Genomic DNA, 25,730 nt, shown 5'->3' with positions numbered 1-25,730 from the left:
ATGTTAATTATAGTGTTAATTACAATACTGCAGAAAGTAAAACCGATTTAAACCAGCCTAACCTTGTTCGGTTTGCTGGTCAACGTTGTTTTAAGCTGATCTAAGCTAGGTTTACATTGGTTTTACAGCCTCACCAATTAAAAATCACCCAAAACATACCAGCCTGTCCAGCAAACCATAGGCTGTTTTAGATGTTACATTTTCCTGCTTTTAAAAAAAATTTTTTTAGCAGTGCTTATAGTACTGTACCATTCAAAAGTTCAGGGTCAGTAAGATTTTTTTCATGTTTATGAAAGAAGTCTCTTATTCTTAATAAGGATGCATTTCATTGATTCAAATTGAAATATTATTTCAATTTAAAGGAAGTGTATGTAACATTGTGGCCAAAAATGGTACTGCAATCACTTTCAAATGACTGTAGTAGAGTGGTGTATCCCCTCTCCCCCTCCCCCCTGACTCCAGGTTGCTAGATAGGCTGCAGGATCAGCTGTGGTAACTAGAGCAGATCTGGCAACCCGGATGCTGAAACACTATCGACTTAGTGATTGGTCGATAGATGAAGGGCGGAGCTTCAGGCCAAAACACAACATGTCAACATCAACATCAGCTGAGGGCTGCAACAACAACTTTTAAATGACAATACCCTGGCCGGACTACTGTTGTCAGTGATATGAGTATTTGAAATTAACATGATTTCTTAATGTCTAGTAACATATCAGGGCCATCTTATGATTAATTGAAATACATTTCTTACATATAGTTCTTTAAAATAGGAGTTTTCTGTTTGAATATATTTAGAATGCATTTGAGTCCTGTGATGGTAACATTTTCAGCATCATTACTCCAGTCCAACATGTCACATGATCCTTCAGAAATCATTCTAATATGCTAATTTGCTGCTCAAGAAAAATGTCTTATTATCATTGTTCAAAATATGCTGCTTAATAATTTTGTGATGAATAAAAAAAGCTCCAAAGAGCAGCATTAATTTGGGATCAATTGAATGCATCCTTGTTTAAAGGTGCACTATGCAACTTTCCGTCCACTAGAGGGCGCCTATTCTAAACAAAGGCGTAGTTTGATGATGCCAAGTGTGAGCGCAGTATCTTGGGACATGTGGTCTTCACCTCACAGCCGGTGAAAAATAGGACTCGGGGAGAAATCACGTTCATGGATGTGGTTATTAACATTACTGTAGTGTAAAGCAGAGCAGGGCCGAGTGTTGTGGAGCTGAGCACGGCCGCTGGAGTGATTATTATACAAACACACGGCTCACGAGTACCGGGACTTTTATTACGACGGGACGGGACACAGTCGCCGGGCGCACGCACTTCCGTGTTTCCGGTCATGATTATAAGGTAAAGCAGCTCTGTTTATCATATTGGATACATTTAAGTGTGTTTAAAATGATGTTATGTCGTTACTCTGTGCGTTCGCTCGGCACTGCTGTGACATGTTCCCACTGCTAAGAGAAAAGCGCTTCTGCAGAATAAAAACAAGGGTAATGCAGATATGACGCGATTGACAGGCGACTCGTTCAAACGCTATGCTAAAACGTCCCGGTCCTTAGTTAAAATAACAATTTTCTCACAATTTACTTGGAACCATTTGGGATATTGTAAGTACTCAACTGAATAAAATATATAACACTGGCCTAGTGGTTTTTGGATATTTTACTGCAAAACTACTACTACAAAAAAAAAAGGTTACATCTCATTCCTTTTTAATAGTTATTACGGTAGTCGCTAAATTTGGGTTGGATTAAGTGATGTAGAATAAGGTCATGCAGAATAAGGCATTAATATGTGCTTTATAAGTACTAATAAACATCCAATATCCTAGCGATATATATGCTAATAAGCAGCTAGTTAAAAGTGAAAATTGGTACCAAGCTCTTTCTTTAAATACAAAAATGTTTTTAAACAATAGTTGTGTATTCGGTATATATATTCTCATAAAAAAGTGTTTTTCCTCTCATGTTGCCTATAATTGTTTCCTATGCAGTTCATATAAAAATCCTACCTAAGTAGACTGTTCCAAATCAGTCACTTATGAGGTTCAATTTCAGTTCAGGCACTGTCTTAGCAATCAGCTGCCTATGTAGGGAGCGGGCAGCTTACTAGGATTTTGGAACACAGCCACATAAATGTAAGGATACTTTGAATTGCCTTCTCGTTGCCATCAGATAGCAGCACTTCCTTCACATCAGCACAAACCGCAATCTGCCGAAAAAGAGAGAGAAAAAAGAGAGATGAAGAATAAACAAACAAATAAATAAATAAAACAAAAGCAAGACATCCTCAGCACACTGTTTGCAAGCAGTCATATCTGAAGAGCGCTGATTTTTAAAGCCCTACTCCAAAATGACCACCCGTCTCTCTTTCTCCCCTGCTCCCTCTCATCCATCTCTGTCTGTCTCTGCCGTTTTTTCATTTTATGTCTGCATTATTTTAATCATTCAATCAAATCAGTCAATACTTTTATCATTCCCGGTGGCTGGGAGCCCTCTATCTTGCTATCACTCTGTTGGGTAATTGCATTGTGACAGGGGATGATGGTGAGCGCCGAGCCTTTCATTTGCAGTGTGGCGTTTATCAGGCGGGGCCATCGCGCTCTGCTGTCACTCCTTACTCGGCTCGCGAGGCCTGCCTGATGCCCTTCATATAACTTTGTACTGCGAAGCTTCTGCTTTTGTGCTGCTCCACTGTCAGCTCTTTCTGTCCTCTTTTTATACAGTCTTTTCATTCAAGTAGTCACCTTTATCAGAGGTGCCGTGTAACAGTTGTTTGGAGAGGTGCAGTGGGCAGAAGCAGGGAGTGTGTATGTGTGTGTACTTGTTTATATTATACTGTGGGGACCAAATGTCCCCACAATTTAATATAAACCTGAGATCTCCTAGAATGTGGGTACCAGCCAGCGGTCCCCACAATGTAAATGGATTCATAAATCATACTAAATTATGTTTTTTTGAAAATGTAAAAATGCAGAATGTTTCCTGGGATGGGTAGGTTTAGGGGCAGGGGTAGTGTAGGGGGATAGAATGTAGTTTGCACGGTATAAAATCCATTACGCCAATGGAAAGTCCCCACAATTCACAAAAACACAACGTGTGTGTGCGTGTGTGGACATTCCACAGGAAGCAAAAATAACTGTGTATCACCTGCCAATACTGATTTAAATATGTGTTTTCTTTAATATTTCTTACCAGTCATGAAACTTGCTCTTTTTTCCTTATAAATATTATCTTTTTCTAACATTGTCCTTATGAGAATGGGATTATTTAGCCAATAGTTTAGAGATGGGATTATTAGGAGGAATATTAGCACATTCTGTACTCCCCCTCCCTGAAATTATACATGCCAAAAGTATTTAAGAAATATTTTTAAGTAAGGATGTATTAATTGATCAAAAGTGACAGTAAAGACAATTAAAATGTTGCAAAAGACTATTTCAAATAAATGCTGTTCTTTTAAACATTCTAATTATCAAATAATGCTGAAGAAATGTTTTTTTTTTTTTAAATATTGATAATAAGAAATGTTTTATGAGCAGCAAATCACCATAATAGAATGGTTTCTGGAGGATCATGTGACACTGAAGACTGGAATAATGATTCAGCTTTCCATCAGAGGAATTTTAATTTAAAACATAAAAAAACTGTTATTTTAAATTGTAGTCATATTTTGCAATTTTACTGTATTTTTATCAAATAAATACAGCTTGTGTGACCATAAGAAACAAAGGTTTCTTCTTAATCGTTTGGTTTTGATGGCATAACATGACGTTAAAACAGCTTCCTGGACATATTTTCCTCTGCAAAAGTCGTTTTGAAGACGCACACGTCGCAACATTAGTGGGCATTTGAAATATCTTTATATGAACTGCATGTTAAACACAAAGGGACTGAGAGTGGTGCTGTGGTTTTTGCCCTGTGGGCAAGAGTCAGGTCACGGGGCCTGCACCACCAGCTAGCCATATGGGCATCAAGACCTGCAGGAAACCAACCAGTCACCCAAGAGAAACACGGACGGCACTGCCAAAACCACATCACTCCAGGGCACAGGACAAAAGAAGAGGAGCCATTTTTCTTCGTCAAGGACTTAAATAAACACAAGCACTAAGTCAGACCTGAGAAAAGGAGGAATGCGAGCAACAACAAAAAAAGAGACGAGATTGAGTGGGAAAGAGGAGGGCGATCCACTGGTGGTCCGTAATGTCACAACACGGGGGTATTGAGTGGAGAGATACGGGTAGGCTGGTCTTGTGAAGGCGAAATCGATAACATGTTAAGCCTGTCCATCTGGAGAGGCTACTACAAACTACTATACACTACACATAGCCAGAGCCTAAGCCACTGGTGTGTGTGTGTGTGTGTGTGTGTGTGTGTGTGTGTGTGTGTGTGTGTGTGTGTGTGTGTGTGTGTGTGTGTGTGTGTGTGTGTGTGTGTGTGTGTGTGTGTGTGTGTGTGACCAAGAAAAGAAAGTGCTTGCATATGCAAGGCCATGTGTTTGAACGCTTTTGATGAAGTTAGCCCATTGGGCCACGTGTGTTTATGGTCACTGAGGTAGAAATGTCAATGTGCACCGGCCGATTTCATGTTGCTTACAATATGCCCATGTTAGATTACCCATGCTGATGCAAATTGCCCATTTGCCTGTGATTGTCTGTCTGTGCGAGAGTACTGTATGTAATTTTTGCGTTCACTTTTGACTTACCATGAGCCCGGCAAGACACGTCATCCCTCCACCCAGCTCGCACACAGAGGAGCCCCTGCGAGACAGAAAGACAGAAGGGGCCTGGTGATGCGCTGTTTAGCGTAAAAATTGAAGTGCATGAGTATGAGAGTGAAGTTTTTCAGTTCAAATGAGACGAAAACAGGAGGATGAGAGAGATAAAGAAAGACGCAGAGAGGGAGATGGCTGTTGTGTCTTGACAATAACACTAATTAACTTGCCCGTGTAGGGGGATGCCATTGATTGGAATGCAATTCCACTGGGCTCATTGATCTCAACCTTCCTCTCCCTTCTTCTCTCTGCATGCGAGCGGGTGTATATGTGTTGACAAAAGAAGGCGCAATTGTCCTTTTTCCTGCTGGAAATGCGGATTTGTGGTACAGCAAGAAATGAAAGTTAATTAAACGTATGGGATCAGTTTTCTGCTTCCATTCTGTACTGTACAGTGATGTATCAGATGGTACAGTAATACTGTTGTATTTTGATATGAATCATAGAACTGAATTAGGGGTGTCGCAATACATCAGAAGTTATGATAATCATGATATTAAAAAAAAAAAAAAAAGATAATCCTACATAATCCAGACACACTCTAATATAGTAGGTGGCGGTATAGCGCTTTAATGCCATTTGCCACTTGTAACAAAACACACACAAAAAGGGCCCTATCATACACCCGGCACAATGCAGTGCCAGTTTTTTTTAGCTAGTTTCAGTCTGACGCAGTTATCATTTTAATGTATTGCACCACATTGTTTAAATAGCAAAAGCACTCACGCTCATCTGTTCGTCCATAGGTGTGCTGGTCTGAACACGAGGTGTGTTTAGGCGCATTGTTGGCACGTTGCTATTTTGAGACAACTGATTGTGTCCATTGACCAACTTGAACCTGGTCTTAAGTCAATGGTGCAATTTTTTTGTTATTTAAAGAACGTGTTAATAATATGCGCCTAGCATTAAATGCGCCTAACATTTTTAAATATCAAAATTAAAAAGATAAAAGGAAGCTCGGAAATTTCACCATGTATAGCAATCCGCCGTGGTGCAAGCCCAATTATCTTTTAAAGGGAATGGGAGATGAGACTCTGATTGGTTTACGCCCAAAACACACCCATGACTCATTAGGGTCATGGGTGTGTTTTGGGCACACCCATGACCCTAGGTCATGGTCTAAAAGGGACAACCCTTTTAGACCATGCGCCGGCACTCAAACCAATTTTCCCATTGTTAAACTAGAAAAAGTGGATTCGGACATGCCGTAAGTGCACCTGCGCCATCCGCTTTAGATCGTTCCCTTAGATTTTTACAATAGGGCCCATAGGCTTTATCCAAAATCACATAGGCTGAAATGAAAATTGCCCCCTAAATCCCCAATCGCTATTCCCTACGTTAGTCCACTTGAATGAGTGAATGAAAATGAGTTAGTGAATTCGAACAGACGTTGAGTGTACATCGGCTGTACACTATGTTATTGTGGTGCAATGTGGGATAGAATGAGTGCACTCGATAAAGTCCACTGGTTTCGGACGCTACTATAAATGGCTCTCCCCTATAGGGGGGCGATTTCCGATTCAGCCATACTCTCTTGAGTAGGTTCTTATATTGAATAAGTAATTACTCCGCAACCGCTAAAAAATCATTATCAATGATGACAGACAAAACAAACACACTATACCTACATTTTTTTTTTTTTTTGTAAAAAAAAGACATTTAGACACCCCAGTCTGCAGGAAGTGCTGATCAAAAAAGTTATTTTTGCACTCTTTTATAGTTATTTTTTTCTTCACCTCTCTACACTTATGTTTTAAAATCAAATGGCCAAAGCAGTGAAACACAAAAAAACTATTTAACTAACACATTTCTATATTTATTGCAATATTATAGCCTAGTTATTATAGTTATTGTGCAGTAAATGTTGTGAAAATCACACGTATTCCATATATTGTAGCCCAATAATGCATATCTATATTAAAAAATTATTGCATTTAAATAGTACTCCAAATTACGTGGAATACCATGGTATTATTTTGGTAAATGTCAAAAAATATTAACTTATTTTTGTAAGTGATATATTTAAAATTTTCTTTACACCAAGGGGCAAACCAATACATTATTGAAATTGTTTAACATACACAAGTAAATAAGGTCTTTAAAAGCAAACTTTAATCATTTATTAAAATGTCCCATTAATTTTGATCATTTGTATGCTCTCGGCTGTTAAAAACCACACAAAACACATTGAAGTCAGTATAAATGCTCAACCTTGTTGCAAGTGAACAAACTGAGGGGGGAAAGGAACGTGATTTCAAGCACCCGGGCTGGATACCCCAGCTACAGCTCTGCTCACACTACTTAAACTATAAAATGGCACACATTGGGACACACATGTTAGCATCTGGCTAAATTGCCTAACTTCTACAGCACAATTTGATTGGAAAAATGACATTCAAACCACACGTCAACAACTATAGATAGATATTGTAAGCATTTCAACAGTTTATAAGCCTAACTGGCTATCCTATCTATGCATAATTACTTTATTATTTGCAGCGGGTTTTTTTCACATAACTCTGACTTTTCCCCCTCACAATTGAGAGTTTACATCTAGCAACTGTAAGAATTGAGAGATGTAAACTCATAAGCAAGAGGAAAAAGTCTCAATTGTGAGATAAAAAGTCACAATTAGCTTTTTTATTTATTTGCGGAAACAAGCTTACATATATGTTTGAGTCACACCACAACAGTTAACACATACAGACACCTACTTTATATACAGAGAGACCTACAGCACCCATATGGAATAATTCATATGAAAGGTAATTCATATAATTTTACACAAAGACTATAATTTACACAGAGTTCATTTGTGTTTGTCATACACAGAATATACAGTAGAGTCCTTGTAGATCAAAAGCAGTCTACAGCCACACCAGAACTGTCCTTAAACACACACACACACACACACCGGCAGTTTGACTTCATCACTTTGCCAGTCATTTCTGCGCTCCGTGACAACAGTCTCCATGTGTTTGTCTGCTCTCAGCCCGTGATCCGACACCTTCCATTGACAGAGAGACAGAGTGGAGGATGAAGAGAGAGCGATTGTTGTATGAGGGAGTGCAATTAAAAATTAATGCGCACAAAACTGCTAGTATGAGCCGCGACGGGGACAAAGCCCCAGTGACAGGTAGCTATTTGGCTGTACATTGGGCTAGTGGAAAGAAAGGCGAAAAACCAAAGGGATGAAGAGAAGAGATGGGCGCTCTCTGTAAATTGACTTTTTTTTGTTCTGCTTTATCCTCCTCTTTCTCTCTTTTTGGTGAGTGCCTGATAACAGGTCTGGAAGATAGCGAGAGGGTGACAGTCCTTGATGACATACAGGAACAAGAGCACACATCGACACACACACGTGTGCAAACATACTACACACACACACACACACACACACACACACACTAATGCAAATTAACTTAGCTTTTAGTTTATATGTCTGCATATGCACAAAAGCGATACACAGACCAAATCACAACAGAACAAAGGTCTTAACATCCTCCGTACACACACACTCCTGCAGAAGCATTGGCCCAAGGGCGTAAAACCCTGCTCTGTCTCTATATGCCCAGTTGACCTTCAGCTTGCCGCTGTGTGATCGATAAGCCTCTCTTCCCTCCTCTGCCTCTTGAATGTAAAAACAGGAAATCAAAGGCTTGTGTACCGCCTTGAGTGCAAATCAAAAAGTGCCCCTTGCCTTTCTGTCATATGGCCAAAGTGTGTGTGTGTGTGTGTGTGTGTAAGAGAAAGAGAGAAACAGAGAATGTTATTGTACTTCACATTGCAAACATTCTGCATGCTGACTAGCTGCCATTGCTTTGGCAATACGTGCAGTTTTCGCCATGCCAATAAAGCACACATACATTTAAATTGAAGTGTGTGTGTGTCTGTCTGTGTGTGTGTGTGTGTGTGGGGGGGGGGGGTCCCTCACCTAAACATGTGACGTTTCTTCAGGCAGTAGTAGGCCATCACTTCTTCAGAAGGCCAGACACCTGAAAGAGAGAGAGAGAGGTTAGAGGAAGCATACTGGTACCCACTGGTATATCGTATATCATAGTGCTGTTTATAGTGGGAATTATTCTTGCATATAGTACTTATCTACTCCCTGTCCCTTTGCAACAAGATCGTCCTATCAATCGAACTAGACAAGTTTTCACTTTAAAGTTCGAGCACATTCTGGCCATGAACAGTCAATTCAGATATGAGGGGGCCATTTGACTGTTATATTTAAACCACCAATCACAACTCAATTTTTTCTCTATGTTTAGAGACATGCGATACATTTTGCATTGAAAGGGAGAAAAAACTGTAATATTGTGAAATATTTTTATAATTGAAATTAACTATACCCTGTTTAAATATACAAGTTATTCCTGTGATGAAAAAAGTTCCCGTTACTCCAGCCTTCATTGTCACATGATCCTTCAGAAATCCTTCTAATATGCTGAAACATTTATTTGCGCTGCTTAATATGTTTAGTGGAAATTGCTACCTTTTTCAGATGAATAGAAAGTTTAATTTATCTTTGCTGTATAAAAGTATCAGTTTCTTTAAATAAATATCTTACTGATCTTACTGCATAATTATAAAACAACATGAAATACCAATGTTTATATCAACCGTTAATGCAATTTTTGGAAGTGAATATTCAACTACTTAATCATGTATGTAGCTATTAGTGTAACCTACATATTTCATCTCACATTGCCTTGCATAGCAGTTGAGAGGGATTGATTAAATCATAGATAACCAGATCATGAAGAGAGTTTAAGAACATGACATTATTCCTCATAGAAAGCAAGGAAACATTTGATTTATTACATACTGCATGCTCACACAAGGACAAGCCTGCTTGGTAACCTTCACATGATGCAACATAAAGACAGTGTCTCACTCTCTCTTGCACTGGCGCGTTCTCTGTGTTCATGAACGCTCACTGCTCGCTATAGTTCGCTTCCAACACACACACACACACACACACACACACACACACACACACACACACACACACACACACACACACACACACACACACACACACACACACACACACACACACACACACACACACACACACACACACACACACACACACACACAAGATTCTGGCTACTTAGGCTTGTAAGCTGTGCACAGAGTGAGTGGGGGTCCAGCGAACGATTATCACAAGAAGCAGGCTGGTGGTCTTATCACCCACTGTCAGCCTCTGCTCCTTCTGCTAGCTCCAGCAAGAGCCATAAAGCTGCTATTGTCTCTGAAACACACACATACACACGTGCAGCTGAGGAAAAATAGTCATTTCAATAAACTTAGGCCGCTGAGCTGTCTACCTTTGATGGGAGCTCTTATGTGTTTGGATTTGTGTGTGTGTAACTTTACTTTCGGTTGCAATGTATCATCATGTATAAAATTTGTGAAGTGTTTTAAAAGAAAGAGGAAATAAAACAGTGTTTTTGGTGCGCGCGCACTGGATCATTCTATGAAAAGCTGCCGGTTTAGGTTGTACATTTCTGTAAGATTTTAAACATTCTGTCAGACAAACGTGTTTAAATATTAAAAAACTTAACGGAGCCAAATTACATTTAAAGGGATAGTTCACTCAAAAATGCACACATCAATCATTTACTCACCCTCATTTCATTCCTAGTCTAGTTATTTGAAGAATATTTTAAAGATATTTTTGAAGAATGCTGGTAACATACCAATACATCAATAATTTTAAAAAATACAGGTTTGGGAAATGAGGGTGAATAAAAGATGTCAATTTTACTTTTGAGTGATCTATCCCTTTAATTAAGAGATTTTTTTATATATCTCACAATATAAATATGCCTTCAGAAAGACACTATTACAAGCCTTATGCTGCACTGTACGTCTTAAAAGTAGAATTTATTGATTTGCACAAAAACACTTTTTAATTATCACAAGGTTGAAGGTAATAGGGTTGACATTTTTAAAGAAACTTCTACTGATAAAAAGAAACAAAAATGTAAAATAAAGTAAAAAAGGAGACTTCAAATAGCCCTAATATTATTAATCTCTGGAAAAGTGTCATTATGACAATTTTTATTTTTATTTTTTGATTTATGCAATAGTTTATAACTCTGAAAGGGGACAAATATTTCATGAATAAAGTCGAAGCGCAACCTGGAGACATAACTTTTTAATAATATGTGATGTCAACTAAAATAAAATAAAAAGAATATAGAGAGAATAACGCCAAATGCTGGATTTATTTCAATGTATTTAGTTATTAATCAAAATTAGCTAATTATGGACATAACAGCAAGGAGAAATTAAAATCGCATCACTAAGGCTAAAGAAAAAGGGGGGAAATCAAATAAAATTACTGGATTTATCTAAAAAAAAAAAAGGCATTGTGTATTCATAAAAATGTCAATTACAGCATAGTAAAAGTTGGCATTCACTATTCAACAGCTATCCATAAAGTAATTTCACATTGGTATAGAAGCAGTCCTTTTACAGAATGACCCTGCTAATGATTTTGTTCAGTGCATGCAAGAATGGCAGAAATACAGAAGGTTAGAGAGAGAGAGGGTGAGAAAAAAAATGTGTGTGTGTATTTGTAAGACAGAGTCGATATAATAAGCAGCTTATGACCTGCCTTTCAGGAAGGCCTGTTAAAGCCCGTCTCTCTCAACCTCTCTGCACCATCAGCTTGAGATTAACTCACCCAAGCAAGATTTAATAATGTCTATTGATAAAACGTCAACATATGCCTCTGCCATTAAAAGAAGGCAGCACCTGCTTGCTATTTCACTTGCTGATGAACCCTCTGACATTTTGAGAGGCTAGTGTAAGATTTATCACATAAGGATTGTAGCTAGACAGAAAAGAACAACTTATGACACTTAGAGGTCATAACTACTTCTAGGCTCATCCAGGTGGCCCACTTGGGCCGATTCATTTGTCTGTCTGTAATCTCTGAAGACCCAGAATCTGTGACTGAGAATTTTAAAAAACCCAATAGCCGTGAGTTTGAATGATGGGCTAAAGCTTATCATTTTTAATTTTGCAGTGATAAACCTAGAACTATACTTCAGGAAAGCGTAGTGTGGCGTCTTCAATTATTAACTCCTGTAGTGCTACAAACATAAAAGAACATTTCTGGAGAAAGCACCACCAAATGTATTAATGACATTTTCATAAGTTAGACGTTCTTAAAAATGACATTTGAAATGGATTGATTCAGCAATTGTACAAATGGTGAGATAACACTAGAGCTGCTTAATAAGGGCAAGAGTTTTTCTGCTTTTAGAGGTCTTTTCAATAACGATATGCAGAGATATAATTATGGCAATAGGCGGATTTCTTTCCTTACTCTCAGCAGAAGTACACCATGAAGAAATATACCAATCCTTAAAAAAATTCTAATTTTTATTCAATATGCGATGAATCGCAAAAATACATAGAAATACCTTGGCAAATACTTGACGTGCAGAAAAACTGTGAAGCAGCGTGGAAATAGTCATAACTTTTGTGTGTGTGTGTGTAGTTATCGAAGTTTTGTTGCAAACAATAAAAATACTCTACAATGTACTCTTTTTTTATTAAAGGGGTCATGCATTTTCCTTAATCTTATGACGTCTAACATTTGTAAAAATATAAGGTAGGTTTCCGAACTTCCTCATTAGTCTTTTTATTAGTTTTGTTGAAACCAAGCTGGCAAAATGTCTGGTTTTGGATTTTGTCACATTACTATGTACTTGTTTGACGAAAAACCACCTCTGCAGGAGAAAATCAATGCCTACTGCATTTTTAGCCCCGCCCACCGATTAGCGCATGTTATTAAGTAAAACATGAAACACAAACACAGGATTACTCCAGCAACCATAGAAATGGCTCTGAGGTTCACAAGACGTTTTGAAGTGCCAAGTTTTTGCATCACCTTCCCTGTGATCCTAACATTAAGAAAGCTTCAGCAATTAGCATATGGCTTTGAATCAGTAGAAACCCTGAAGTATATTCAAATGATTGTGCTTCCCCCCTCATGTCCCCCTGAGACAAGAGATTTATGCATTTTATTTCTGGAAAAATTCCATCCATGGTGCAAATTGACGATATTTGCGTAATCTTTGGAATTTTTGGCCAGAGGCTAAAGACTACAGCCAGCAGAGGGAGCCATTTCCACATGTTTTCAACCCGCACATGGGGATGGGAGATCTCACTCACAGCACAGCTCGCAGCTGCAGGCATTAATTTAAACGGATGCTAAGCAATGTAAGTGTTTTAACTTCTCAAATTAATTTCTATGAAAGTTAAGACTCCAAAGGCATGAACTGAAAACGTGCCAGACTGAACACGCGTTGTGAATGTATGCCGCGAGAGTGGTTGTGTTTACCTCAGCTCTCATCACGAGCTCATTAGCTCATTAGCTCATTTATGACGTTAAACGTAATCTGACTCCTAATCTGAGTTAGTGCTGTGAGACTCACGCGGCGATTCGATCGTTATATTGAACAGACACGTTCAGTATTTAATTGTAGTGTCTGTTCTCTAACTCAATCACAGTGATTCAGTAGCGGTGGCTTTGGGAGTGGCCTCACAGGGCAGCGAAGCATTCTAGGAATTGTAGTCTTTCATCCCCATGAAACAAAAATACATTTTCGGTCTTTTCTCAGTCTAGAGAGCACCAAATAAAAAAATAATTTCACATTTCTATTACATTAATGACCCAGTTTAAATACATATTCAACTTTCCAGCGCTGAAGTACCCCTTTAAGTTTGCATCAGTAAGAAACATTTGTTAGCTTTATTTTACTGCAAATTTGTCTTTAAAAAAGATCCCGTTCGGCACAGGATTTTCAGGGAGATTGAAAATAAAAGATGATGCGATATATTGAATCCTATGGTAATTTTGCAACACACAAGTGAGTAACAGTGAAATTTTTTTTTTTTTTTTTGTATTGATTGTTTTATTAGTTTGTCGCTGATGAAGACCTGTTGGTCGAAACGTTGCAACTGGAGAAGTTAAATCAGTGATCGGAGATCACATTTGTTTTTGCTAACAGTGATTTAACCATTGCACGGTCAGTAACAGATTGTTTGGTATGAGTACATGTATATATATATATATATATATATATATATATGTGATTATATGTGAGTATATGGGATTTGCTGTTCTTTCCTTTGCTTCTGCATTTATGGGGTTAATGCAGGTGGTTCCCGCATACAGAAAAACATCAACTATGTGGTATCTCCAAGTACTTCAATTTTATTTGCCACAACCAAGACTTATAAAGCTTATGTGTAATGCGTATAAACCAAGCCTGCAGTCTCCCTCTCATTTACTGAAGCTTTCGCGCCTCGATCGCCCCCCGGTGACCGGTCCCAGTATAGCCGCCCCTCTGTGTTTTCTAATGGACACGAGGCAAACTAAATAATAAAATTACACTTCAAAAATGTTCCCCCAAAGTTAGTATATGTCACTGAAGGCAGTTATCATCACGATGATTTCATTTCAGGTGTTCGTTTTAAAAATAAGTTTAGTTTGAGTTAGTTATTTGATGCTATAAAAACGGGGGTGTGACGTCATGATTGACAGCTGAGACTGACGGCTTCTCTGAGTGAAGTTGTCACTGAGGCACTAACGGACTTTTTTCGAAATTTTTGGGAGCAGATTAGAGCTTTAGCTTTAATTTCTACATTTCCATAACTGTTTATTTCACACCAACATAATTAATTGTTCTGCATCTGCGAGAGTGTGGGCGGGCTTTTGATATCGCGGCTGTACTTCCTGCTCTACTTCCTGCGCTCTACTGCGCAACTCCGGTCCCGAAATCGCTACTGCGCAGACTCGGTCCCAAGATGTCCGCGCCGTGCAAGGCTGCCTGAAAGCTTCAAATATGGCAAGCGGAAACGGATGATGTCGAGTCGTCCATATTTTTTTACGGTCTATGGTATAAACGTTTCACATTGTTGGCAAATGTTTCTACTATGTAATGAGAATTATGAGATATCTTTCTACATCTGAGGTTTTTAAATGACCCCCAAACTTGTTCATGTAAAGGTGTGTGTTTTACTTAGGCCAGGAGTCAAGATGCACTTGAGGAAATAAAGAAGCCATGAGGTGATAGCAGATAAAAGATTTTTATGGGGATCATGCATGGGGAGCACACCCTCAATTACACCTTGAAAATAAAGGTGACAGAAAAATCCAAAAATGGGGTTTCACACTAATGCCAAAGAAGAATCATTTTTGGTCCCCCCCCCCAAAAAAAAAATTCTAAGCATTTTATAATCTAAAGAACCTTTATGCACTACAAAGAACCTTTTGTGCAATGGAAAAGTTCTTTGGACATTAAAGGTTCTTAATGGAACCATACACAAAGAACCATTTAAGAACCTTTATTTTTACAGTGAAATGTAACACTTGTTAGCTACTCTCTTTACCTCCCTTTACTCATCTTAAAAACAAAAATTTTGACGTAAAACCCCCAATGTAAGTGTGGTTAAATAAAAACGTACACAGCAGTTCATTGCCACTGTAACAGAACAGTGAAATGTTATAAAAAAGGCGTTTTAATTCAAAAAAGTCAATACATTAGTCATTTAGTTTATTGCCGCTAGTGGCAAAGAAATATCACCCAACTGTGGTCCTCCAACAAGCAACCTAAGTGTAGGTGAACTCTCAACCTTGTGAACTTTGGAAAGCGCCTGGTTAATCCGGGTGGAAATGCCAGACACTAATCATATAAGCTGGGATGAGACGCACAGATGCCGTCCGGCACTTACTTACGCACACACTAGTCACTGTGCTCTGGAGCCACTTGTTTGCTTGCATGTACATAGAGAACCTCAACGTCATGGGTTTAAACAGAAACAATGAACAGGACAAACAATCAGCTTACCACAAATAATATGGATACTGAGGTTAAAGATTGACATGCCATACAGCTCTAGCTAAAAACCTATAATGAATCAATCATACATCACAATTAAAAATATAAAATGCAGCAAAGAGAAACAGAACATATATATATATTTTTTTTTTGTCATAGTTGTTTTATGTTTTCCCTCCTCCCTTACAGGATGCAGGCTGGCCCTGAGCTTTCTCCAGATGATCTCCACATTACCGCTGGCCTCTGATAATTCCTAAGCCTCCTCCATTTCAGATCCAATAACGGATAAGAGAGCATTTCAGCATGATCAACTGCAATCTGTTCCTTCACACCGCTACTTTACTCCAACGCAGGATTACTGAACACACACTCACTCACACACTCTCACACGTACATCCACAGACATCTCAGAGAGGATTGCGGTCTGAATCGGAGATGCAACACAGCGCAGTTCCTGCAAGAGTTCAGAAATGGTTGTAGAACCAACCAGGGCTGTTGAAGACCTGGACCTACAGTATATTACAGAGATGGGACTGTGAACAATTAATCACGATTAATCGGATCCAAAATAAAAGTGTGTTTATATAATATGTGTGTGTGTACCGTGTATAATTATTATGTATATTTGAATGCACAATCGTTTATATTTATATTTATGTATATATATATATATATATATGTATGAATATTATATAGAAATATTTATATTTGATATGGAAATATAAATTGTTTTTAAATATATTCATGCGTGTGTATTTTACACAGTACAAGTACATATTTTATGTAAACACAAACCTTTATTTTGAACGCGATTAAACCCGATTAATCGTTTACAACCCTAATCTGAGAATGTTCTGAGTGAGATCCTATTCATTATGGTTACTGAAATGTAGATTTTAAATTGGTATGTTTCAAAAATAAATATGCAAGCCAAAAACTATGACTCCAAAAGGGTGTTTCAGATGGGCGCTGTGTTGATTATAAAGCCATTTTGTTTTGATGCGCCATGTTAGCTCATCTCCACTATAGAGTGCAACAGTGCCTATTCACTTATTCTTTGGTTCTGGAAATATTTTTCCCATGGGGACTTCAAAAAAGTATTTGTTAAAGAGTTAAATGCCATGAATCAAACCAACTTAGATATAAGGTGAATCACAACAATACAAACATCGATCTGAAGCAAAAAAGTATTTGAAAATCAGACAAAAAGTCAAGACTGTATACTCAGCGGCATTATCAAGTCAAGGAACTACACTGCAAATGGCAATCAAATAAAAAATGACAGATAAATATATCACATTATTAATTGAAAGATGTTCATTGTGTATACAGAAATAAGAGCACTGTGTATTCTACAGTGTATTATTTAAAAATGTGCACATAGATACAAATATTTAAGTAGTCTGAGAATATAGGGAGCTTCATGAGAGTGAGTGAGCACTAAAGAGTGATTAGGCATGATTTGGGTGTTTCATTTCCGGTGTAGATTTTATTCATGGGGAATGTCGTTTTTCACCTGGGCAGTCATGGCCTTATGTTTAGAGTCATACTAGTAACTCAAAGGTTGCAGGTTTGATTCTCAATACCGGCAGGAAACAACTTGAGCTTCAGCAAGGCACTTGACCCCCAATCGATTCCCGGGCAGCGGCAGCACAGCCAAAATGGATGTCCACGATTTGCAATGTGTGAGTGTGTTCACTACTCAGTAATCACTAACTTTCCGCTAAACAATTATTTTAAAAAAATGTGGTGAAATAATACTGTCTGATGGCTTTAAAGGGATACTGCACCGTTTTTTCATACTAAACTATATGAGGGAGATGTGAGGGAGGATTTTCAGGCGTGACTTTTTACTGCGCCGAGTCAAAGTACTCTCAGAAGTGCTAATCCGCCATACATTATAGTTCTCCTTTTTAACCCGCTTAGAAAAGCGCCAAGTTTTATTTTGTCACCATACTTGATCGTTCGACTATTCGTGTAACTATGTTTAAAAATCTAAATTAGGTGTTTGGTCGCTTCTAACTTGATCTCTGTTTGGTTCCATAGTGAATGAACTGCGCTTAGATGGCTAAGCTAAATGCTATGAGAATGTCACCGCGAGTCAGAGCGGTGTTTCTCTCTGGGGAATAATTGCTTAGCAACAGCACATTTCAGCAAACTAATTTATTTATAATGAATGAATTCAGCTGCCAGTTGCAAAAACAGTCACTATGTTAAGTATCTTAAAAACTAGTTTGACCAAATGTACCAAGTCAAGTCTTACTTTTCACATTCAAATTAGAACATTCTACATTTTCATGTAAGTCTGGAAGAAAAGTTTAAAGTGGAAGAAGTTAAGTCTGGAAGAAAAGATAGCTGACTAACTTTTAATACTATTCTAATCAGTTAATGAAACCGACCACAGGACATGACCCAGGTCAGAATTGAACCAGAGTCCCAATGAGCCAATTAGTTCTGCTGTCGGATCTCAGGTTCTATGCCAGAGCGGTGACGCAGTTTTATATCGGCTTCAAACATACTGTATACTGCCACATTAAAAATGTGTATAATCGCCAGTCTTTTGTTTTTCTCAAGCATTATATAATTTGAAGCCGTTTCGGTATTAATGCCGTACTTATTAGTTATCCTGTTATGAATAACCTTTGGATTTCCGTCCAGCAACTTTCCAAAAACTGTTTAAATTAAATTCTGAGCCAAAATACCTATTGCTGTCATATAATATTGCTCATACCATGATGCAGTTGGACATACCGCCCACCCCGAAAACACTCAGTTCACATTCGACAAGCTTAATCTTTTACAACCCAAACCCACACAAGCATTCATACACACACACACACACACACACCCCTCAGCAATTTTCAGTGCACAAAAAAGGAAGCCTCTAACCACACAGCTCCAGCACACCAAAATGACAGAATACAGAGGAAAAAAAGCCTTTCCGTCTTGCCCAGCTGCGCACACGAGTGTGTTTTCAAAGCCGCAACACTGTGCCTCGGGTAGATAAGGCCGCCCTCCTCTCTTGGTAAACAACTTTTTTGGATTAGGGGTGGTGGTGTATAATGAGGGGAGAAGAGCCATCGCTGCATTGTCACTGGCGCGCGCGGGGGCCGGGGCAACTCTTTGCTCTGCTATTTATCCGGTGGCCTGATAGCTTACTTATCTGTGAGAGAAAATGCCAAAGCTGGCGGAATCTCATCTTCGCAGTGGCGCGGCGCTGACGGCAGACTAATAGATATATCAGCACGCGGGTACGGGGCTAAGCCGGTCAGATGAGCGGGTGCAGGCCGCAGCTGATTGATTAGCATAGGCTGGAACGGCTCGGGCCGTTGACAACCCCAGATTACAGCCGCCGCGCAAACCTAAATTGCTTACTTCTCTCTGCTGTACTGTGGAACTGGGGCCCGCCAAATTACAGCCCTGTCACCTGAACAAGGTCTATTTGGAGAATGTTAATGCATATAAACAATTAAAGCGAGAGGGAGAGAAATGATAGGGATGAATAGAGGGAGAGAGAAGGAGAAGGGAAGAGTTTGATGAGAAAAAAGGGGTGAAGAGACGGGTGACGAGATATTGTAAATGTGCTTGCTGACGAAAAACATCTCTCCTTATAAAGTGCAGACCTTCCTTTGTAAGAAATGAATTGTTTTAGCACATACGGGTAATTACCACTGAGTGTTTCGTTTTTTTTTTTTTTTTTTTTTTTGTGGAGGTATAATGACCAGCCGCCAGGGACAAAAGGCATTTGAACGAGAATTTCATAGTGAAAATGTTCATTAACACGTCTGGAAAAAGTTCCTATCACAAAGCTATTGAAAAGTCAGATGAAAATAGTGTCAGCGCGACCCACTTTCCTTGTTATATAGCATCACAGCGCTCTTGTTGGCAGCTATCTTAACCTACATTACTGCACGGCCCTGTAGGGGATTCAGGAACAGCACTGTGAGAAAATGTGTGTGCTCAGTGGGTGATAATGTGTGAACAGTTATCCACTGCTGCAGGTGTGTGTGCGTGTGTGTGTGATTTAATGAGTACAGGTGAGAATGTGTTAACAACTCCAACAATGGACAGGCCAGATACAGACACACAGACAAACACAGGTCTTAAGTGTGACATTGTTGTCTATCATTGTTTACTTCTGAACTGTAACCATGACAACGTCATCATGGTGCCATCCTTCTGACCAGTTTTTGTCTCTACCAGTGAATATTAAACCCTTTTGATTGATTTATGTCTAAGTGAATGATGACGTGTGACACGATGTTGCTTGGTCTTTTAAGCCTACTAAAAGTCTCAAACTAATAGTCATTTCAAGTTTTAAAGGTGGGGTAAGTGTTATTTCAAAACTCTTTTAGAAAAAGGACTCGGGCCGAGTGGAATAACAAACTTGTAGCCAATCAGCAGGTAAGGGGCGTGTCTATGGTGAGAAGAGAGGCCCAGTGCACAACATTATTCAAAACACACGAGTCACACAGGACGGACATTAGCCAAGAAAGAACTAATATATGCTGGCTTTTGCTTGATTGTGCTTGTGTGTCATGTTCGCTTGTTTGTCCATTTGCAATCATATTGTGGCTCGCTTCAGCGATGATAAAGACCCGTTCATTTCCACACCGTATGGAGCATCTAAATCCCCTCAGTGTTTCAGGTTTCAAGCGTCAGCTAACAAAATGTGTCCAAAAGGTAAGATACTATACTCCTAATATATGTTTATTTCCTCTTTACATCTATATTACCCATCCGGTCATAATTGTAATGTATGTCGTTAGCTGGACTATCACGCTTGTATAGCCTACTAACTTTATTGAGTTGTTCATGAGAACGGTTTGTGTTTTGTGATCGCTATAACTCTAATCGTGTCATAATTGTAATATGTTCGGTAGTTAGACTGTCGGCTCGTGTTCTATCGAGTTGTTCATGAGAACGGTTTGTGTTTTGTGATCGCTATAACTCTAATCGTGTCATAATTGTAATATGTTCGTTAGTTGGACTGCCGGCTCGTGTTCTATCGAGTTGTTCATGAGAACGGTTTGTGTTTTGTGATCGCTATAACTCTAAACGTGTCATAATTGTAATATGTTTGTTAGTTGGACTGCCGGCTCGTGTTCTATCGAGTTGTTCATGAGAACGGTTTGTGTTTTGTGATCGCTATAACTCTAAACGTGTCATAATTGTAATATGTTTGTTAGTTGGACTGTCGGCTCATGTTCTATCGAGTTGTTCATGAGAACTGTTTGTGTTTTCGTGATGGAAGGGGTGATTTTTTCATTGAATATTTGACCTGGATTCGTTACACACAGATTCTGCCATAGTCGTTGCCTGGGTTTACGTATGTGTGGGGCGGAGCTATCAAAATAGTGCCGAGACCCTTTTGGGGGTAGGGGCGTGTTTGTTTTGGTGATTTGAAATATCAACAACGGTTACCAGAAAGCCCTTACCCCACCTTTAAGTTTGACTAGCATTCAGCAAAACAGCCCACCTAGCCAAAAAGCAGGGCCATGCCCAGGTGTGTCATTAGGAGCCAGTGGCCCCCAAAAAATTGATTCTTCCTACTGCATACATTTGCTGCTCTGCTTTCCCATAACGCCAAATCTTTTTGATGGACCGCTTGATGGAAATAAACGTGATGTTATATCAATCAAAAGGTGCATACATTATTGGTCAAGATCTTGTATATTGACAATGCAAGAGTCAAGCCCTCTGTAAAATTTACTCCAGCACATCCCAAATATTTTATGCGTTTGGATTCAGAGGTGCCAATTCATGTGTGAAAACGATTCTTTGTGCTTTCTCCCAACCATTCTTTACAATTTGAACCTGATGAATCTTGACATTGTCATCCTGGAATATGGCTTTGGTTTGTCTTCCAACATGGTTGTTTTAGAAATGAAAAACATCAATCCATCAATTAGGGTTAGAAGAACTGTTACCAAACATATGACCTGCTAGAAACATCATAATCATTGCGATAATGATCCAATTAGACTCTTAAGCATTTGGCTATTGAATTCCATACAGCGACAGGCAGTGTATATATAATTACCGTGCAGGCCACATGTTGTGCTTTAACTGTGCGGCTGCTTTTAGACTAAAAGCTTATAGGAAGTCTACATGAAAACTTGTTGATAATCCAGTCAACTTCATTAATCGGCCAGTCAGTTGAACAATTAGTTCACCTTGACCCTCCGAGACAAGAAAAAAGCAATAGTATTATTGTCACAACAAGTCACTAACTTATAAGATAAACAGCTCCAGTGTATGATTGAGCTGAATGAGTCACTGATTTGCGTTTCACTGTCTGTGGCGGGGCATGAAGGTCACAGAGCATTCCATAGGGCACATATGCTGGCTGTACCCTCAGCACTGCATACGGCAAGGGCCACTGAATTCCCTCTGTATCTCTCTCCGACTCTCTTTCTCTGTCTGAGAACGGACAAGCAGGGCGCCTGCAGGCTGTGCTTTGCGTTGCCGCTTTTCACTCTAAACGGAGATGAGCGTGGTGATATCCCCAGGCCAGCTCAGGGGGCCTCTATCTAACCCGAAATGATTTTTAGCACGCCGACTCAAGCACTTCCCAGAAGCAATGTCAACCTACTGCCAGCGTCTCTCTTTTTCTGCCTCCTCCTCTCTCTTTCCGTGTGTGTGCGCGTGTGTATGCGGATTTGTGTGAGGAGAGAGAAAAGGAGTACAGACAGGGGGAAGTTAAAAAGCTTAGCAGCGAGGGTCAGCTCGCGACACAAGGGCTTATCGTTTTTCTGTCGCTCCCCCGCCAGCAAAAGAAGGGACCTTTTTTTCTCTTCGTCTTTCAGGTGAAAAGCTTACTGCTTCCCCTGCTCTCTCTCTCGTTTTCTCTGGTGCACACCCTGGCTCCTTTTCACATCTTGATGCCTTTTAAATGTCACTTATTTTACATGAGGTACTTTGTGGAGACGGGGAATCAGGAGCAATCAGGGCTATTATCCCTGTGGGGCGATGTCGGGTCCAGATGCATTACGACACCCTTCCTCCGGCTGGCCACTGCTGCAGTGTGCCACTTCTTGGGAAATTAAGTGGCATTATGGGGGAAGTGGCTGTGATGGGAACAGCATGGGCAGTGCAGGTAGAACGCTACTCTCCTTCTGCCTTAAGTGAGACCTCACCAGGGCCTAATCAGAGAGAAAGCCCTGGACAAAGCAAAGCTCCGGACACAGCAAACCCCAGCCCACCAGGGGAGAGCGAAGCCATTTAGAGCCACACGTGCGCTCGTACACACACACACACACACACACACACACACACACACACACACACACACACACACACACACACACACACACACACACACACACACACACACACACACACACACACACACACACACACACACACACACACACACACACACACTTTCCTTTAGTATGCTGACACACTTTTGAATTGACACGCTCCCGCTCTTTCCATGAATACAATTCACATATAATAACATATGTAGCAATACCTGATACCAATGTTTAAGGGGTGTTATTTATCTGTTTGAATGGGCACAAATGGCAGTACTGGGTCACTTGGTATCCTAGATGAGAATGATTAAACCTGGGAATGATTTATTTAATTTTAAATAAAACATTTAAAAATTATGATATGAATATGAATTCAAATCAGTTTAAAATAATACAATTGTAAATACATGTACCCAGGGGCAAGGTTATGTCAACTTTGGTCACCAAGGTCCACTTTTCTACAGAGTTTAGGTCCAACCTTCTAACTCTTCTGCCTGTATAGCTTTCAGGACCTAAACACTTTGCTTAGCTTGTTCTGGTTTGTTTGCAATTAACCTGGGGTGGTGTCATTCTAGACACTACTTTTAACCTTGGGTTAAAACTAAGTGCCAGCATTTGCCCAATCAATGACACCACAAATATACAAATAAGAATGTTCAAAAATGTACGTATACATATATTATACCCATTCTTTGATCTGTGGGTATGGGTATGACACAGGTACTACAAGGAGAGGGTGAAATATGAAGACATTACCCATGTCCCAATTTTTCAAAATGCTTATAAATCATACAGGATGATTTTTTTGAGAAAATAAAAATGCAGAATGTTTCCTGTGATGGGTAGGTTTAGGGGCAGGGGCAGTGTAATGGGGATAGAAAATACGGTTTGTACAGTATAAAAACCATTACACCTATGGAATATCCCCACATTTCACAAACAAAGTGTGTGCATATATATATATATATATATATATATATATATATATATATATATATATATATATATATATATATATATATATATATATATATATATAAAACATAAACTATAGTGTAATATAATAAATTAATTTGCAGGGTTTTTTTTCAGTCTTACTGTCATTGTTCTTTTCCACTGTCAAAATACTTTTCCAGTTCCTAACCAAAAAAAAAAAGGTGCTACAGTCTTAGGCTTGGTGTTTAACAAGGTATATATAAAAAGACCAAGGTCTACGGCTGTGCTAAACAACACAACCCAAGTGTGACATCTCAGAGAATCCCAACAGACAGACGCTAACAGTGCCAGAAAAAACATTAGCGGGGAAAGCCAAAACACATTAAGCGAGAACAACACTTCACGTAACTTCACAGTGAATCGAGACAAGTCCAAATGCCTTCTTTGGACGACTCAAATCATTTAAATAAGAACAAAAAGATTGAATGTGACATTTTCTTTGCGCTTTTCCCTCCTCTCAGCACTTCAGGCACCTAGTAAATGAGGGTTATTCTTTTAAAGACTTAGCCCACAGGGCAAAGATACACTTTCTCAATCTGTGTCACTCCAGATGAACTTGGAGCAGATATTATGCCATCGGGGGAGATATCTGTTGTTGGGGGATCATCTTGAAGCAAATTACAGATAAGATGAACTGAGTGCTGACTACTTAGCAGCAAATATTATGTGAGAAGTTGAGTAAATAAACGCCTTTGACACACTCCTCATCACTCCATTGTGACTGCCTGGGCTGGTAAACGAGAGAAAAATTACAATGAAGAGCAAAAAAAATTATGTACAATGATTTTTCAGGTGTTCTGGTTTATGAGTTGAATCTGCAGAGTGGCTGTGATTGTACCTGAGCAGCACTGGTTTATAGCCATTGGCCAAACACAGTCACAGGCCAGATAAAGCCACAGGTTTTACAGACCCTGCTGCTGTGGATGAGCTATTTCAGCAGGCTAACAGCAGCACTCCGTGGACCGAAGCCTTGTCCACATACCAAATCATTTTCACCAACACCATGGCAGGACACACCAAGATATGTGCAACAACAACTGCACAAACAAGGCAAAGACACAGGACACTTTAGAAGGAGTGAAAAGAGACACACGCACATGAACAAATTGTGAACTTCAACCTTTTTTTCCACTGAAAGTCAAGCTGTTACCCTCCACAGCAAAAGGACTAATCTCCCAACATACCAGAGTACAATTGAAGAGCCTATCTGGTCAGGAATGTATTGTGAGCACCATATTCCCACCTCTCAGAGCAGAAAACTATTGTATCCCAGCAAACCACAGTCAGTGTGAGGAATAATAGGCTTGTGTGAGTACAGAACTGCAATTTCGAAAAAGAGAAAGAGAGAAAAGAAAGAGAGAGAGAGAGAGAGAGAGAGAGAGAGAGAGAGAGAGAGAGAGAGAGAGAGAGAGAGAGAGAGAAAGAGCGAGAAAGAAAGAAAGAAAGAAAGAAAGAAAGAAAGAAAGAAAGAAAGAAAGAAAGAAAGAAAGAAAGAAAGAAAGAAAGAAAGAAAGAAAGAAAGAAAGAAAGAAAGAAAGAAAGAAAGAAAGAAAGAAAGAAAACGAGCTGGCCGTGACCACAGAAGACGTGTTTCTAGTGTACTTTTTCATGCACTCAAGTCACTCGCCCACAGTCCGCTCTCACAAAAAATGTTCATCTCCTGATGATGAAAATTACTTCACAAGGCAAGTGTACGAACCATCACGAAACATGGACAGCTGAAGTATACTTTCCTGGTAGTAGCTGATCTCCCAATCTGGTCAAGCAGGTCTTCTGGTTGTTTTGTCGAGGTTCTGGTCACAGACCAGCAAAAAAACAACCAGTTT

At 39.3% G+C, this 25,730-nt stretch overlaps 1 protein-coding gene across 4 annotated transcripts in view; it reads right to left on the bottom strand.

Annotated features, from left to right (window-relative positions):
• Nucleotides 1–25,730, bottom strand: part of camkmt (calmodulin-lysine N-methyltransferase) — a 129,706-nt gene that overhangs the window by 31,423 nt on the left and 72,553 nt on the right. For all 4 annotated transcript variants that reach the window (XM_067421814.1, XM_067421811.1, XM_067421813.1 and 1 more), the window contains exons 4-6: nt 8,716–8,776; nt 4,716–4,770; nt 2,159–2,222 (exon numbers count right to left, since the gene is read on the bottom strand). In XM_067421814.1, coding sequence (XP_067277915.1) covers nt 2,159–2,222; nt 4,716–4,770; nt 8,716–8,776 — 180 coding nt within the window. The remainder of the gene's footprint in view (nt 1–2,158; nt 2,223–4,715; nt 4,771–8,715; nt 8,777–25,730) is intronic.

The sequence above is a fragment of the Pseudorasbora parva genome, chromosome 17 (assembly GCF_024679245.1).
Source record: "Pseudorasbora parva isolate DD20220531a chromosome 17, ASM2467924v1, whole genome shotgun sequence".
Lineage (NCBI taxonomy): Eukaryota > Metazoa > Chordata > Actinopteri > Cypriniformes > Gobionidae > Pseudorasbora > Pseudorasbora parva.
This window is presented reverse-complemented; position numbering and strand designations above follow the sequence as displayed.